This window comes from Meles meles, chromosome 15, assembly GCF_922984935.1.
Source record: "Meles meles chromosome 15, mMelMel3.1 paternal haplotype, whole genome shotgun sequence".
In the NCBI taxonomy this organism is placed as follows: domain Eukaryota; kingdom Metazoa; phylum Chordata; class Mammalia; order Carnivora; family Mustelidae; genus Meles; species Meles meles.
The window spans coordinates 31,825,049-31,842,002 of NC_060080.1; the positions used below are offsets into that span (position 1 = coordinate 31,825,049).

The 16,954-nt window shown below is 37.7% G+C and overlaps 1 protein-coding gene across 13 annotated transcripts in view; it reads right to left on the bottom strand.

Annotated features, from left to right (window-relative positions):
- The window catches only part of MAP4K3 (mitogen-activated protein kinase kinase kinase kinase 3), a 192,214-nt gene that overhangs the window by 81,944 nt on the left and 93,316 nt on the right, over window positions 1–16,954 (bottom strand). For 12 of the 13 annotated variants that reach the window (XR_006815104.1, XM_045979494.1, XM_045979492.1 and 9 more), the window contains one exon: window positions 8,533–8,623. Coding sequence is in view for 12 of the 13 variants with exons in the window: in XM_045979494.1 (XP_045835450.1) it covers window positions 8,533–8,623 (91 nt within the window). In the remaining variant the exon portion in view is untranslated. The remainder of the gene's footprint in view (window positions 1–8,532; window positions 8,624–16,954) is intronic. The other variant, XM_045979493.1, reaches the window with a different exon arrangement.

Sequence of the window (16,954 nt, forward strand, 5' to 3'; positions counted from 1 at the left end):
TAATTATCTGATTAATAATTTATCCTAGTGGGAGCTGATGACAGACATCAAGTTTAACAGTCTACTTTGTAGAAATCACCTTTTCTTTTCATTTGCAAATTGGTCACTGCTGATCACTAATATTTTGGCACCTCTCCTATTCGTCACTGATAGTGGGTACCAATCCCATCTGCTAACTTTTCAGTATAGTAAGATGTAATTTATATAAATCTAAAAGCTTAGATTCATTTAAAGTGTCTAGCTGTTCTATAATTATCTCCTCACCTATCTCATGCTTCAATCTCTTCTTAACGCTTTTCTCACCCTTTCCAATTTGAAAACAATTCTCCTCAGTGGAAAAAAATGGACATAAGAAACGAGTTCTCTGCTTTCTTACATATTTCAATATTACATCATCCTCCACTTGATGCTGTTCTATCCCCTTTTACCATCCTGCTTTAAAACATAATTTTCTGGGTGCCTGGGTGTCTCCGTCGTTAAGCCTTCAGCTCAGGTCATGATTCCAGGGTCCTGGGATGGAGCCCCACACTGGGCTCCCTACTCAGTCTGCTTCTTCTTCTCCCACTCCCCCTGCTTGTGTTTCTTCTCACTGTATCTCCCTCTCTCTCTCTGTCAACTAAGTAAATAAATACATACATAAATAAAATCTAAAAGAAAAAAAAAGTTTAAAAAAAACCCACAAAAAAACATAACTTTCTAGTCATTACAAAGGAAGAAAAAATGAGGATTTGAAAAAATATATACTATATATACACTTTACTTTTTAAGATGCCTAAAATACTTTCAATTTATAATATTCTATTTAGTTAAGTCTGGTATTATGAAAAAAGGTTGAATATTTAGAGTCTATCAGAAAAAGAACTTCCATCTGTTCTATGAATGTCCCTCTTGTGATGACAAATCTGCATCTGCTTTTGGTCATTCACCAAGCCATCTGCCTAATAGGAAAAGGACTCAAGTCAATCGGCCCATTTTATGCAGGCCAATACACTCTAAAATCTTTGTCCCAGGATATCTGAATTTAAACAATCACTGAGGTAAATATTTGAGGTATCAGTATAGGTATCAAATTTCCTTAGAATTCTTTTCTCTTATTCTGTAAAGTTGTCTATCTTATAAGGAATAGAAAAATAAAGAAAGGAGGGGGAAGTTCACGATTTTAATCTTCTAATTCAATGTTTACTAGAGCATATAGGACTAACATTCTAATATTAACTAACATTCTAATACTAATTCTATTTCACTGAACTGACAATCTTATAATTTCTAAAACATACTTTTTAATTTTCCCACACTTTGTAGCATATCACAGACTTAAAACTGATTAAGTATAGATTTACATAATATTTACATATTTTGCCCCAATATAACGTAATTTAAAAAGTAAAATAAAATGGGAGCAAGATCACCAAGAATCCATACTCCAGAATGTCTGCTAGAAACTGACCTACCAAATCACTCTCCCTGAGATGGGACGGCTAGCCATGGCCCCACACTGCAGTCCCCTGGATCCCTGTACTTAACTGTGGGTTATCTTACTGAACAAAAGCATTTGATAGTAGCTACCCTACCATGTTCAACAAAATAATTCGACTCCTCACCAGAACTATCAATGCACATGAGCCAGGGGGAAAGCAATAGAGAATCTCAAACAGACTCCCCGTTGAGTGTGGAGCCCAACAGAGGACTCAGTCTCAAGACCCCTCTGAGATCATGACCTGAGCCAAAATCAAGAGTCAGATGCTCAACTGACCCACCCAGGTGCCCCTGGTGTATTTTTAAAGAGACATGCAAAAACTACTGCATTCCAAAGGTATAGGTAAATTCATCTATCTGCTTCCCCTTTAACAATGAGGGATAGTTCTGTATTCTGGGATATAATGTGACCGATTTACCTACAATTAGACCTAATAACCCCCCAGTTCAACCTAGTAATTTCCAAAGAATGGGTAATTGGATAGCAAACCTATGTGAAGTATACTTCCGATTAAAAAAAAAAAAAATCAATGTACAGTTAAACCAGTTTTAGAAATGTCACATACTATAGTCTTCTCTTGGAAATTAACAACGCCACTGATAGGTTAAAGGCTCTAAGAAATCCTGCAGTGAGGCAGGAGGACCTGAGAGAAGGAAAGGAGAAAAAGGTGGGGAGAGGAGATTGAAGAGAAGAAACAAAGGAAGAATGGGGATGGAGAAAGTTGGAAAGTGGAGAAAGGGGAGGAGGAAGAAATAAAACTAATTTTGTCTAGTTTACTACAAAAAGGAGAAGAAGAAGAAGCTTCTTTAATTTTGTTTAGTTTACTACTTCCCCAAATTATTTATTCCATAGACCTATTTGTTTCAAACCACATATTAGCATTCCTCAGAACAAATGTTCTGTAGGAAACACCCTAGCAATACTGGTATAAGAAGGTATTTTCATAAGAGAGTTCCACCAAAGTTTTTTGCTTAAAGCAGTGGTTCTCCACTGGGGGTGATTTTGGTGATGTAGAAGACATTCTGGGTTGTCACGACCATGGAGGTGCTACTGGTATCCAGGAGAGGCCAGGGACATTGCTAACTGTCACATACAGGGGGTTAGAAGTTGCTGTTACTCCTCCTCCTACTGTACTTGAAGGAAACAAAAGATGCTTGTGGCCGTATAACCAAAACCCTAAAAACAAAATATGAACACCGGTGGAAAACTGGTGAAATCAGTATGAAGTATCTTAGTTTGGCTAATAGTATTGTACCAAAGTTGATTTCTGAGTTTTGACAAATAGACCATGATTACATTAGATGTCAGCATTAGGGAACACTGAGAAGAACTCTCTGTACGATCTTTACAACTTTTTTTTTTTTTTTAAAGATTTATTCATTTATTTGACAGAGAGAGATCACGAGTAAGCAGAGAGGCAGGCAGAGAGAGGAGGAAGCAGGCTCCCCGCTGAGCAGAGAGTCCGAAGCGGGGCTCGATCCCAGGACCCTGAGATCATGACCTGAGCTGAAGGCAGAGGCTTAACCCACTGAGCCACCCAGGTGCCTCACGATCTTTACAACTTTAATGTAAATCTAATACATTCCAAAATTCAAAGCTTCCTTTTTTAAAAAAAAAAAAAAAAGACAGTAGCTGGTTATAAATTAAAGTGAACTTAATTATAATCTGTATTTCCATAGTGTGAGCATTCAAAAAAGCATTTCCATTTATTAAGATCCTGTGGTTTCTTTCTCTCTCTAGCCTCACCTCTAGCTCTAGAAAAGATTTTCTCCCAGTTTCTACGTAACTCAAGAGATAGCCGTCTCTTTCCTGGATTATTGTACTGTATTGTACTGTAATAAAATGAACAATGAGCCTACTCTCTGTCTCAATCCCTTCCACACCAGGTCCATCCTCCACAGAACATATACTCCGTGTTAAAACCTTCACCAAGTATCCTCAATACCTACATGTCCTAATTAAGGGATAAAAAGTGTCTTTTTGGCCACATCTCCATGGCCTTACCTACCGCAACTACTCCCTTTCCCTTTCAGCTCTAATATGAAACTATCAGTCGTCTCCTAAGTAACTCATGACTTTTTCACACATGTATTTCCTTTAGAAATTACAACTTTCTACACACATACACATGCTACAGTAAACACCTAATAATACTTTAACACCAATATTTAGGAATCACATTATTCATAGAGCTTTCTCTGATTCCCTCACTTTGACAAAAGTAATTATTTGCTCATGTGTATTTCTTCTATTAGATTATGAACTCCTTAAAGGCAAGGGCTGTGTTTTATCTGTCTTTACACATCTCCAAAAACCAGTACAGCCCTTTATATATCCTGAGAAATGTAAAAACACTTTGTGAATAATGGTGGTGATTTACAAATGTTATGAGCTACATCACGCTCATCCAAACTAGTGCTCTTGATTTCAAAGGTTTAAAATACCAGATCCAGGGGCGCCTGCGTGGCTCAAGTCATGATCTCAGGGTCCTGGGATGGAGCGAGCCCCACATTGGGCTTCCAGCTCAGCAGGGAGCCTGATTCTCCCTCTCCTTCTGTCTCTCCCCCTGCTTATATGCTCTCTCTCAAATGAATAAATCTTCAAAAAAAAAAAAACAAACAAACAAACAATAAAATATCTGATCCAAATGAAACTTTTTATTGTACGGTTCTGATCTATTGGCTTATCTTTTGAGGAGCATTTGTTGTTTTTCAACTGCAACTTTAAGAGTTCAAACTGGAGAGAACTGTCTCAATTTTCTTAATATGCTTTGAAAGGATATGTTGGGCTAGGAATGCTAAGCAGAAACCTGAAGTTAAGAGTCATCATTCACTTAAAAGAAACAATAGTTAAACTCTACTAGGAATAAAGAATAGGTATATGATGATTTTAATCTATTGTTTTATAAATACACACAAATCTACAGAAAAAATTCACACCAAACCAGGATTATTTACTTTTGTAAACTACAGAGAGAAGTTTTATCTATCCAGTCCTTGTTGTACAGTAATAGGTACTTAACGCTTTTAATGATACTGAGATGAGCAGTGAATGCCCTATTAAGAATAACACTACTGGGGAAAAAAAAAAAAAGAATAACACTAGTGGGGACACCTGGGTGGCTCAGGTGGTTAAGTGTCAGAGTCCTGGGATTAAGTCCCACGTACGGCTCCTTCCTCAGTGGGGTGTCTGCTGCTCCTTCTGCCTGCTGCTCCCCCTGCTTGTGAGTGCTCACTCTCTCTCCCTCTCTCTGACAAATAAAATCTTTAAAAAAAAAAAAAAAAGAGTAACACTGGGTATTTTGTGTTTCAGGAGCTCAGTTTCAGTATTTCTTCAGGAAATGAGCATAGCTACCCTATTATAAAAGAGGCTTCTGAACTGAATTATATGCTGGCCATCTATTCAGTAAATTCAAAGGATAAGTTTGATTTTCTGAAGGGGAAATTAATTAATGGTAAAACCACAGTAGCTCAATTTCCTTAATTTTTTGCTCTAAATTTGTTATAACAGGCTATAATGGCAACAAGAAGGAAGAAGGTTGCTAAGAACACTATATATTTTAGGGGGTTTGTATCAAGTTTGAAGAAACAAGCTCACTGTCTTTTGTAAAATCATTTGGTAATGAGTAGGAATCCAAGAAACCATGTTCCCTTTGAGATGAAATCTGGCCTTCCCAGGCTGAGTAGTATGGTATACCAAACCAGGGATCTGCACAGCTTGGTTTAAATCCTAGTTTAAAACTAGAGCTGGGTTTAGATCCATTCATTTCTGGATGACCTTTAAAGGCGTCACTGACCCAGCACCCCATTTTCTCATCAGTAAAAAGAGTGGGCCTAGTGATAAAACCCTTAGTTCCTTCCAGCTCTAACACCTTGCAAGTCTAATCATTAGTATTCCACACTCTAAATTTGGCTGAGTCTGAACTTTAATTAGGGAAGAATGGAAGAATCACTAGAGAAAAAAAGAGCTAAAGAAAGAGGATTAATTGCTGTTCTGTGTCATACTATTATTTGCTTTCCTATCACTTTCATCAGCTATGCCAGTTACAGAATAAAATTTATTTAAACCAGCATTTCCTATGTTAAATCATACAACTCCAAACTAACACAGATAGCTCTACCAAAAAAATGATTTTAACTTTGTCATTTTACTTTGGTTTCTGGGCAATTTGCTCTGCATATGCTTATATTTGGATTAAAAGTACCCTTTAAAAAAATCCATCTAGCTATACACAAAACATAAATTTGTGCATTTTCTGTATGTACATTATGCTCCAATAAAAAGTTTACCTTAAAAAGGATATTCAGAATATAGTCAGGATACACAATTCCTGAATCTAAAAGTAAATACGATTTTTGTTAAGCATAACCTAACTGGCTCTCTTGACGCATGTCTAGAAGTAAAAGTAATGAATGTGTAAAGAGCTGCACAATTTGTCCCAAGCCAAAACCAAGATTTATTAACAAAAATAGATACAAACTCAGGAGGAATTCACATTTTGGTGGGTAACAAGAAAAAATCTTTTGCTGTCTAACTTGTGTAGGAAGACTTAATGCCTAAGTAACCCAGACAGTCAAATGTCCAGTTTTAGTTTAGTGTTAGGGTTTTTTGTGGGTTTTTTTTTTGGTGGGGGAGGGTGGGGCGGGGAATTGGCAGTTTATTTCCAGCTCTTTGGCAAGGAAGAGAAAGACTAAGTCAAAAGTCATGCCATTCATGAGAATAGTATTACAGAAAGAACCAGAACTATGTCAAAAAGCTAAAATTAGATTGTAAACTAAATACTTGATATTAAACTCTCTCAAGCATCTTATTTATAAAATGGAAGTAGTATCTACCAGAGTAGTATTATAACAGCGTTGTTAAAAAGATCAAATGAGACACTAACATGATAACACTTAAAAACGGTTAAGAAAGAGTAATAGTAATGGTAGCAAAAGTAGTAGTAATAGGGGTTAGTATTTATGGAGCATTATATTTTAACCACTGTTCTTAACACTTTACATGTATTTACCCATCATCCTCATAGTTATCATGTCATGTACCTATTATCCTCATTTTATAGATGAGAAAATGGAGGCTCAGGGTGGTTATGTAATTTGCTATACGTCATTAGGTTAATAAACGATGAAGTCATGACTCAATCAACCCAAACAATCTGACTTCAGTACTCAAAAGCTCTTACCTATTGAATACACTATTGTCTCAATGGCAAAAAGACCAAGGTTGCCATATAAACAGATGGGGCTAGCCTGAAATAATACATTAAGCTTTGAATGGTCCCATAGTTCCAGCAGATTTAGACCATGTTTGAGAAATACTCTTAGATCAAAGACCATTTGCTCTTAGGGGAGAAAAACATTTTGTTAAGCTTCTCAACTGAGGATAAGTAGGTCATTTTGTCAGGCCCAGTAACAGCAAAATTGCTTTGAAGTGATGATTTTAACATATTGGCACAATCGATTGTTTTTATCACAAACTTAACTGATTTTAAAAGACTGTTTCTGGGATGCCTGAGTGGGTGACTCAGTCAGTGGAGCACCCAACTGGTTTAGGCTCAGGTCATGATTTTGTGGTCAGGGGATCAAGCCCCGAGTTGGGATCGCTCAGCACAGTCTGCTTCGGATTCTCTCTCCCTGTCTCTCCCATTCACTCTCTGTCTCTCAAATACATAAATTCTTTATAAATAAACAGAGAGAGAGAGAGTTTCTTTGACCTGAGATAGTAATTGCCTGTGCTGGGTCTGTCCATAAAATAAAAACTGATGCAGAAATTGTGTTAGGTTACTGTTTGAACCACTCACCATTAAAGTGGTTTTAAATTGGCTGTTACAGAACCCACTCAAAATGTATTAACAGTCACTGACCTGGGAGTAGTACCTGTCCCTATGTTAACTGAAGTCTCCATTAAACCCACTCTTCAATCTTGATGAAGGTGGGGCAATCAAAGCTGTTCAAGAGTGGTTAGAATCAAGAAGAGCTGGTCTGGTTGGCTTTTTACAAGCTGGAAAGAAGGCAGGGCAGAAATGCCCTGTCTTTTCCATATGCTGTGCCTGCACCCCAAGAGAGAAGTGGGTTTTTTTGGCACCTGGACCACAGGACAAGGGAAGCTGCAATAAGCTACTTCTTTCTATCTTTTACAGTATATCAGAATAAAATGTTAACAGTTTTTTTTAATACATAAGAAAACACTTGGGGCACCTGGATGGCTCAGTTGGTTAAGCAACAGCTCAGGTCATGATCCTGGAGTCCTGGGGTCAAGTCCTGCATCAGGCTCCTTGCTCAGTGGGGAGTCTGCTTCTCCCTCTGACGCTCCCCCCCTCTCATGTTCTCTCTCTCTCTCCAATGAATAAATAAAATCATTAAAAAAAAAAAAAAAAAAGACGAAGAAAACATTCCCCAATCCTCCTTTTGGGAGGAACCTTAAAAACAACTGGGTCATAGCATTCAGCTCATAACTACACACAGAAGCGAATGGAAAAACAGGATTTAACCTTGGGCTCAGACCAAGACCTGGGGAACCTGGCGTGGTCCTGCCAAACCAAAGAGGGCACCAATTCATGGTCTAAGTTAACTTTACGACCTGGGAAAGTAAGAAGTCAGTGAAATAATTAGAGTTCCTAGTCCTTTTGACAAAATGAAGAGAAGGGATGATACAGTACCCTGAGGCTAGAAGCACAAAAGAAGGAAAAAGTGTTTACTAAAATCCTAGCAGTTAGAGGTGCTCCTGACTTTCTAAATCCACCCAAGTCCAGAAATAAGGGGCCATGGAATGGCATGTTTAGATCTCTAGTCTACCACAGGAAGACTAACCATAAAAGTCAATTTTTACTCACCAGCTCCCTCACTGAAACCACAACCAGAATTCCCAAGAGTACAAGAGACAAATCACAGACTCCAATATTGGTCACAGAATTAACATAAATAGGTCAGAAATAAAAACTTCATTCACATGAAAATGTCCTGTATCTTCAAAGCATGAAGAAAATTACAAAACATGCAGTTAGAGCTGATTTTATTCTGTTAAATGAATAAGGTGATGCGAAACAAACAATGTACCTGAGATAGCTTCCAAAATAAGCAACAATATTTGGGTGTTTACAGTCTTTCATCATAATAATTTCTTGCTGTACAACTGCAAAGTCTTCTCCTAGAATAAAAAACAAGCATGTTGAATATTTAGTAGGTAAGTTTCAAAATGTCAACTTGTTTCAAAACATAATAATGTTACTGATGTTATATTTAATTACAGTTTCAGTCTTGACAGAAGTTATAGTGATTAAAAGCATAACTCTGGTCCCAGACTATCTAGATTTAAATACAAACTCTGTCCCTGACTAAGCTGTGGGACCTTAAGCAACTTACTTGACCTTTCTGTGCCAATTTCTTCCTCCACAAAAGGGGGATAAAAAGAACTTGTCTCACAGAGCTCTTGGAGAAGTTACATGAGCTAACACATGTAAAATGTTAGAACAGTGCCTGATACACAGTAAGGGCTACAAAAGCATTTGCTATTATTAATATTATGCCTTGGACATAATCATCATATAATTCGCCAGAAAACAAAGGCTTTTTACCTTTATTAGCAAATAAAGGAAATTTTATACAATTTAAGCACAAGGAGGTGACTCTCCTTTAAGTCAGGGCAGGAACCCTTATCCACCAGGAGTGTTGACTACACCTCCAGAGGCTCCTGAGCTGAGAGGCCTACACTCCAGCAGTACTGGATTACCAGATGGCCCACGTACACAGGCTTCTCCTGGATTCAAGGGCCTTGCTCCAACTGTACTGGGATGCAGAATGGGATTCTATTTAGCCTTGTTGGACTACTAGTAAATAATCTCTCTCCTTCTATTCCCTTCATGCCCAACTTCTTCAAAATAAGATCTGGCAATCCTATAGCAGTGTCACATGCTCTGGCTCCTGAAAGAACATTGTGACAGAGAGAAAGAGAACTGCAGTGAATGCAAATGCGGTGAACCAGAGACTGTGCAGAAAGAACAAATGCAAGTACTTACATTCAAATAGAAGTAGTTGTGCATTACTAATTCAGTTTTTGAAGCATTATATACTATGAAGAGCCTAACCAAATGTATATTGGTGGCAAAGTAAGAAACAGGTTTCCTAAGTCACAGCTCAAATCGAATCAGGTCATTACGTCATCAAGCCCTGACATTTCTCACCTTGACATTTTCCTACTATAAATGTAAGTGGCCTAGCCATGAACTATATGAACCCAGTGTTAAAACCCACCCTACTGCCCCAGTTACAAGGGAAGAAGTAACAGAGAAAAGACAGTACGTCAGGTTCTTAATTTCTGCAATGAAATGAATACAATGTCAAAGATGTCCAAAGGAAGAAAAACAGGAAATGTAATTTTTATGCTTCCAAAATTTCAGAAGAAAATCACTGAACTAGGATCCTCTTCTGAGTTTACTTTGCACCATTAAGAATTCCTGATTTTCATTATATTAACAAAAATCCAATTAGAAATAATTTTAAAAATCTGATTAGAAATAATAAAACCAAGTAAGACTAATACCAGTTTTCAGGGATAAACTAAATACTTGGAAAGTTCTAAAATTTTTCTTTTTCACCTCCCTACCCACTGTACTTTCCCCAAACCAGTGAAGGGGTTACAGAAGATCAAAGTTGATCTAGTCAGAATGAACCCCAGGACTTTAGTTTGATGGTCAGAAGACAGCAGCTCTCTTTCTGGGGATGGTCACCACACAACTTCAAAGAGAGCCAGCTTTAGAATAAAGCTGATCTATAGAAAGCACTGAGGAGAAACAGGAAAAAGAGGGAAGGAAGAAGGCTTACTTGAGCCTTTGTAACAAGACTCATCTGTCTCCGTAAGCTTCAGATATACCAACACATGATCAATAAATTCCCTGAATTGTTTAAATTACCTTGAGTTGTGGTTTCTGTTACAACTATAAGCATCACATCTTTGTACATATCCCCCTTAGAATACTGTGTCAATGTCTGAATGTCTATGTCCTCACTAGAATATTATATCCCCTAGGACAGGATTATGCCCTAATCATCTTTGTATCCCTAGCAACTAATATGCGATCCATAAAACTGTTGCCTGAATGAATCTATGATATGACATAATTCCTCTATATGCTGATTCTTTTTTTTTTTAAGATTTTATTTATTCATTTGACAGACAGAGATCACAAGTAGGCAGAGAGGCAGGCAAAGAGAGAAGAAGGGAAGCAGGCTCCCTGCTGAGCAGAGAGCACGATGCGGGGCTCGAACACAGGACCCTGAGATCATGATCTGAGCTGAAGGCAGAGGCTTTAACCCACTGAGCCACCCAGGTGCCCTATATGCTGATTCTAAATCAAGAATGTCTGTTTTTGGTTTAATTTCAACGAGTTATTACCATATTTTATATAATTAATTACTTATTTGCTACTCCTTTGTTTTACAAAACCTGTGAATGGCTTTAAGTCTTCAACTACATCTTTCCTGGAAAATGGTGTTGATCCAAACAAAGTGCCTCCTTTTGCCTATGAAGTCATTTTCTATGTGATTATGAGAATGGCCAAGTTAAATTCAACATTTTTGTGGGAAAAAAGGATGCAAAGAAAAAAAAATCCACAATTCAATTTTAAATTGAAAAGGCCAGAAACTCAGGAAAGAGTTTCTATACACCAATAATCCAAAAGAGCTCAACAGATTTAAAGTACTTTCTCCAAAGCACCAGAGAAATACACACCAAAGAATGAACAGGTACCTCCATCCCAAATCCTGGACCAGGATGGTTAGACTAGATAATCTCTAGATAATTTCCAATTCTTAGAGTCTAGGATTTTTGTTAAAATTTTTAGACATTAAAGTGAAGAATACGTCTTCCAAAAAATGGCAGGCAGGAGGAAGGAGGGATGGGAAGAAGGAGGGATGGAAGGAAGGAGGATATAAGAAAGGAAGAAAGAAAGAAACCCTAACTGAGAAAAACAGGCAAGCCTACAAGCAGAGCAGATCAGGAATAAACCAGGTAAACAGACAAATGAAAAGACTTGAGAAGTTCTCAGATTAAACATAACACATATTAAATGTCCAATATAGGGGCACCTGGGTGGCTCAGTGGGTTAAGCCGCTGCCTTCGGCTCAGGTCATGATCTCAGGGTCCTGGGATTGAGTCCCGCATCGGGCTCTCTGCTCAGCAGAGAGCCTGCTTCCCTCTCTCTCTCTCTCTGCCTGCCTCTCTACCAACTTGTGATCTCTCTCTGCCAAATAAATAAAGAAAATCTTTAAAAAAAAAATAAATGTCCAATATATGTTAACTCTTTGCAGCAGGCTGAATAATGGCCCCAAAGGTAGAACGGTCTTAATCCCTAAAACCTGTGATACTACTTCATAACGGCAAAAAGGTTTTTGCAAATGTGATGAAATTAGGGGATGGGAAAGTATTCTGAATTATCTAAATGTAATCACAAGTGTCCTTGTAAGAGGGAATCAGAGGGAGACTTGAGTTTAAGGTAAGAAGCAAGACGCTATTCTTTGAAGATGGGAGGAAGAAGCCAAGAATTAAGGAGTGCAGGGAGTGGAGCTCTAAATGCTGGAAAAGACAAGGAAACACATTCCCCTTTAGAGTCACCAGAGAGAATGCAGCCCTATATACACTTGGATCTTGACCCAGTGAAACTCACTTTGGACTTCAGAATTCCAAAACTATTAAGAGAATAAATTTGTGCTTTTCAAGCCAGCAAGTTAGTGGTAATCTGTTACAGTAGCTACAGGAAACTAATACAGTATTACTATCAACATTATTATTATTGTGACAGAGCTGGCTAGCCATTCACAAGTAATCTGTGTTCTCCCCTACATTGTGTAGAAGTTATTGGTGGGAGGCAATCATTTAGTCAAAGACAACATTTCCCTCAGGGTGAACACTAAGGTGTCCAAGAAACTAGTTCTTGCCAATGCAAAGTAAGCAAAAATATTGTGTCCTTGTTCCACTGTTTATTTCTCTATTAGCAAACTACATGACACCGTGAGGCCCCAGGAAATGCAAGAAGTTTGGGTCCCTGAGTCACTAAAAGGAAGAAAGTCATCCAACACAATGAGCATCTGCACTGAATTATTACATAAACTTGAAATAAAATTCATTATGTTAAGCCATTCATATGTTCTAGTTTAGTTATTACAGTATTATTCTATGCCGATATAATAATTACCATCCATTTGTTTAAAAAGGTTGTCCAAACTGTAATAGGTGCTTTACAAATGTTTTTGTAGATTAACAAACAAGAGATTAGTCCCTCTATTTAATAGAGAACAGAACCAGATTATAGGCATTTCTATTTGGTATATAATGCCTTCCTGTAAATGTCTATATTTAGTCATATGTGTGAGAAAAAAAGAGGAGACTTGAATGTCATGGAGGTGGGTCTTTCCCTGAAAATTATAATAAAACATAGAATCCCTAATACCTCCTTGCCTTTTAGACATAAATGGACAATCACTCTATTTCCAACATTTCATAAAATTCTTGAGTTTTTCTTCAACAAAATAACATATAATCTTAAGTTGAATGCATATCTAACTGACTGCAATTTTGGTATGCCTAATTATTTTCACTGGTGTAAACTGGGGCATTTATAAAGGCTACTCTTCTTACATTAACATAAGCATTTTGAAAATAAACTATCCACTCACTTTTTTATAAAATTAGAACTAAACATTCAATAAAATAATTACACAATCAATGTGATAGAACAAATCAATAAGAGAAAAGAGAAGAACCACATGGTCCTCTCAATGGATGCAGAAAAAACATATGACAAGATACAGCATCCGTTCCTGATTAAAACGCTTCAAAGTATAGGGATAGAGGGAACATTCCTCAACTTCATAAAATCTATCTATGAAAAACCCACAGCGAATATCATTCTCAATGGGGAAAAGCTGACAGCCTTCCCCTTGAGATCAGGAACATGACAAGGATGTCCACTCTCACCATTCTTGTTCAACATAGCACTAGAAGTCCTAGCAATAGCAATCAGACAACAAAGAGAAATAAAAGGTATTCAAATTGACAATGAAGAAGTCAAACTGTCTCTCTTCACAGATGACTTGATACTTTATATGGAAGACCCAAAAGACTCCACCCTCAAACTACTAGAACTCACACAGCAATTCAGTAATGTGGCAGGATACAAAATCAATATACAGAAATCAGTGGCTTTCTAATACACTAACAATGAAAATATAGAAAGGGAAATTAGAGAATCGATTCCATTTACTATAGCACCAAGAGCTGTAAGGTACCTGGGAATAAACCTAACCAAAGAGGTCAAGGATCTGTACTTGAGGAACTACAGAACACTCATGAAAGAAACTGAAGAAGACACAAAAAGATGGAAAAACATTCCATGCTCATGGATTGGAAGAATAAACATTGTTAAAAAATTTATAATGCCTAGAATAACCTATACTTTCCATACCATCCCAATCAAAATTCCACCAGCATTTTTCAAAATGCTGGAATAAACAATCCCAAAATTTGTATGGAACCAGAAGAGACCTTGCATTGCTAAGGAAATGTTGAAAAAGAAAAACAAAACTGGGGGCATCATGTTGACTGATTTCAAGCTTTACTACAAAGCTGTGATCACCAAGACAGCATGGTACTGTCACAAAAACAGACACATAGACCAGTGGAACAGAGTAGAGAGCCCAGATATGGACCCACAATTATTACAGTCAAATAAGCAGGAAGAAATATACAGTGGAAAAAAGACATGTCTCCAAAGGCAAAGGAAACAAAAGTGAAAATGAACTTTGGGGACTTCATCAAGATCAAAACTTCTGCACAGCAAAGGAAACAGCCAACAAAACAAAGAGGCAACCCACGGAATGGGAGAAGGTATTCACAAATGACACTACAAAGGGCTAATATCCAAGATCTATAAAGAGCTCCTCAAACTCAACACACAGAAAACAGATAATCACGTCAAAAAATAGGCAGAAGACATGAACAGACACTTCTCCAAAGAAGACACACAAATGGCTAACAGACACATGAAAAAATATTCATCATCATTAGCCATCAGGGATATTCCAATCAAAACCACACTGATATACCACCTTACACCAGTTAGAATGGACAAAATCAACAAGACAGTCAACAACAAGTGTTGGAGAGGATGTGGAGAAAGGGGAACCTTCTTACACTGTTGGTGAGAATGCAAGTTGGTGCAGTCACTTTGGAAAACAGTGTGGAGATACCTTAAGAAATTAAAAACAGAGCTACCCTATGACCACACAATTGCACTACTGAGTACTTGCTCCAAAGATACAGATGTAGTGAAAAGAAGGGCCATCTGTACCACAATGTTCATAGCAGCAATGGCCACAGGCGCCAAACTGTGGAAAGAACCAAGATGCCCTTCAACAGAGCAATGGATAGGGCGCCTGGGTGGCTCAGTGGGTTGAGCCTCTGCCTTTGGCTCAGGTCATGATCTCAGGGTCCTGGGATCGAGTCCCGCATCGGGCTCTCTGCTCAGCAGGGAGCCTGCTTCCTCCTCTCTCTGCCTGCCTCTCTGCCTACTTGTGATCTCTCTGTGTCAAATAAATAAATAAATAAATAAAAATCTTTAAAAAAAAAAAAAAAAAACAAAAAAAAAAAAACAGAGCAATGGATAAAGAAGGTATGGTCCATATATACAATGGAGTATATGTCTCCATCAGAGAGGATAAATACCCAACCTTTGTATCAACATGGACGGGACTGGAGGAGATTATGCTGAGTGAAATAAGTCAAGCAGAGAGAGTCTATTATCATATGGCTTCACTTACTTGTGGAGCATAAGGAATAACATGGAGGACATTGGGAGAAGGAGAGGAGAAGTGAGTTGGGGGAAATTGGAGAGGGAGAACAAACCGTGAGAGACTGGACTCTGAGACACAAACTGAGGGTTTTGGAGGGGAGGGGGTTGTGGGCATTGCATGAGCCTGGTGGTGGGTATTAAGGAGGGCACATACTGCATGGAGCACTGGGTGTGGTGCATAAACAGTGAATCTTGGAACACTGAAAAAAAATAAAATTATATTAAAAAATAATTACACAAGTACTATTGTTTGGATAAATATGGTCAAGCTGTCAAAACAGAACTAATGGTTGCAAGGCAGAACTGTCATTTTGCTCTGTGTAGCAGCTTATGAATCTAATTCCAGGTCATTGTATGAAGGCAGCTGACATGTCTCTTCACACTAAAGAAGTAGAGGTTATTTGAAAACCCAACCGGGAAAATTTTAAGGATTATCTGTATTGGGAGTTGAGCCAACAGGACAACATTCAGGGAACCAAGTCTTAGTCTATTTGTAAACCGCATATCCTATTTTCTTTCTGTCCCCTGTAAACACAAATTTACAAGTCATCCTCAATTTCCTTTTGTCTTCTTACTTTGTTTCCTATTTCCTATTTTGTTTCTTTGCTTTCTTATTTTCCTTTTGTCATCTTTATGTCTCTCTTCTAAGTGTTAACATCTTCATAACCCTAATAAGCTGACGTGGTTTGACAAATGTCATATAACGAAAAAATTTTTTGCATTATCAACAGTAATTTAGCACAGTAACTAAATGGTGCCTGGGTGGCTCAGTGGGTTAAGCCTCTGCCTTAGGCTCAGGTCATGATCTCAGGGTCCTGGGATGGAGCCCTCCATCGGGCTCTCTGCTCAGCAGGGAGTCTGCTTCCCCGCCCTCCCCGCCTGCCTCTCTGCCTACTTGTGATCTCTCTCTGTGTCAAATAAATAAAATCTTTTAAAAAATGCTTTTAATTATTTCTTAAGATTTTAAAAGCAAGTTTTCTCAACTTGTTTTACCTTCCATCTTATAACTCTGTGAAGAGATATGTGAGTATATGTTTGTGTATATATGTTATTTATGAAAACATTTAAATGCTTTAATTTGGATAAAGGTGAATAGTTTGCTCTTTGTATAATCTCTCTAGAGAATATATTCAACATCCACCGTACACTAAGCAGCCAATATGATATGTAAGAGAATGTGCTAGAGACTGGAGGTAGAGTTTCAGAAATGAACAAGACTTTCCTTAGGAACTTGGAGGGGACATAAAATTTGTACTATAATAACTGTAAAGGCAAAGTCAAGCCTTCAGTAATTCCCTTATTTCTAGAACATCAAATCCATACTTGGCTACTGGACTCACCATATCTTAGCAACTCCCCATATCTAGCACAGTGTCATGATTAAGGATATGTACTTTGGAATCAAAATACTGATCTATGAAACCTGCTTTCACAACTTTCTAGTTGTATGATCTTGGGCAAATTCATTCATATTCTCTCTCTGAATTCAGGTTGCTCATAAAAAGGAGAAAACAGTGTCTCCCCCTCTTAAGGTTATTTTAAGGATTCGATGAAAGAATAGTTAAATACTTAGAACAAGTCTTCGCACATGTTCATTACTATTATCTGCTATTATTACTATGCAGTAGGATTGT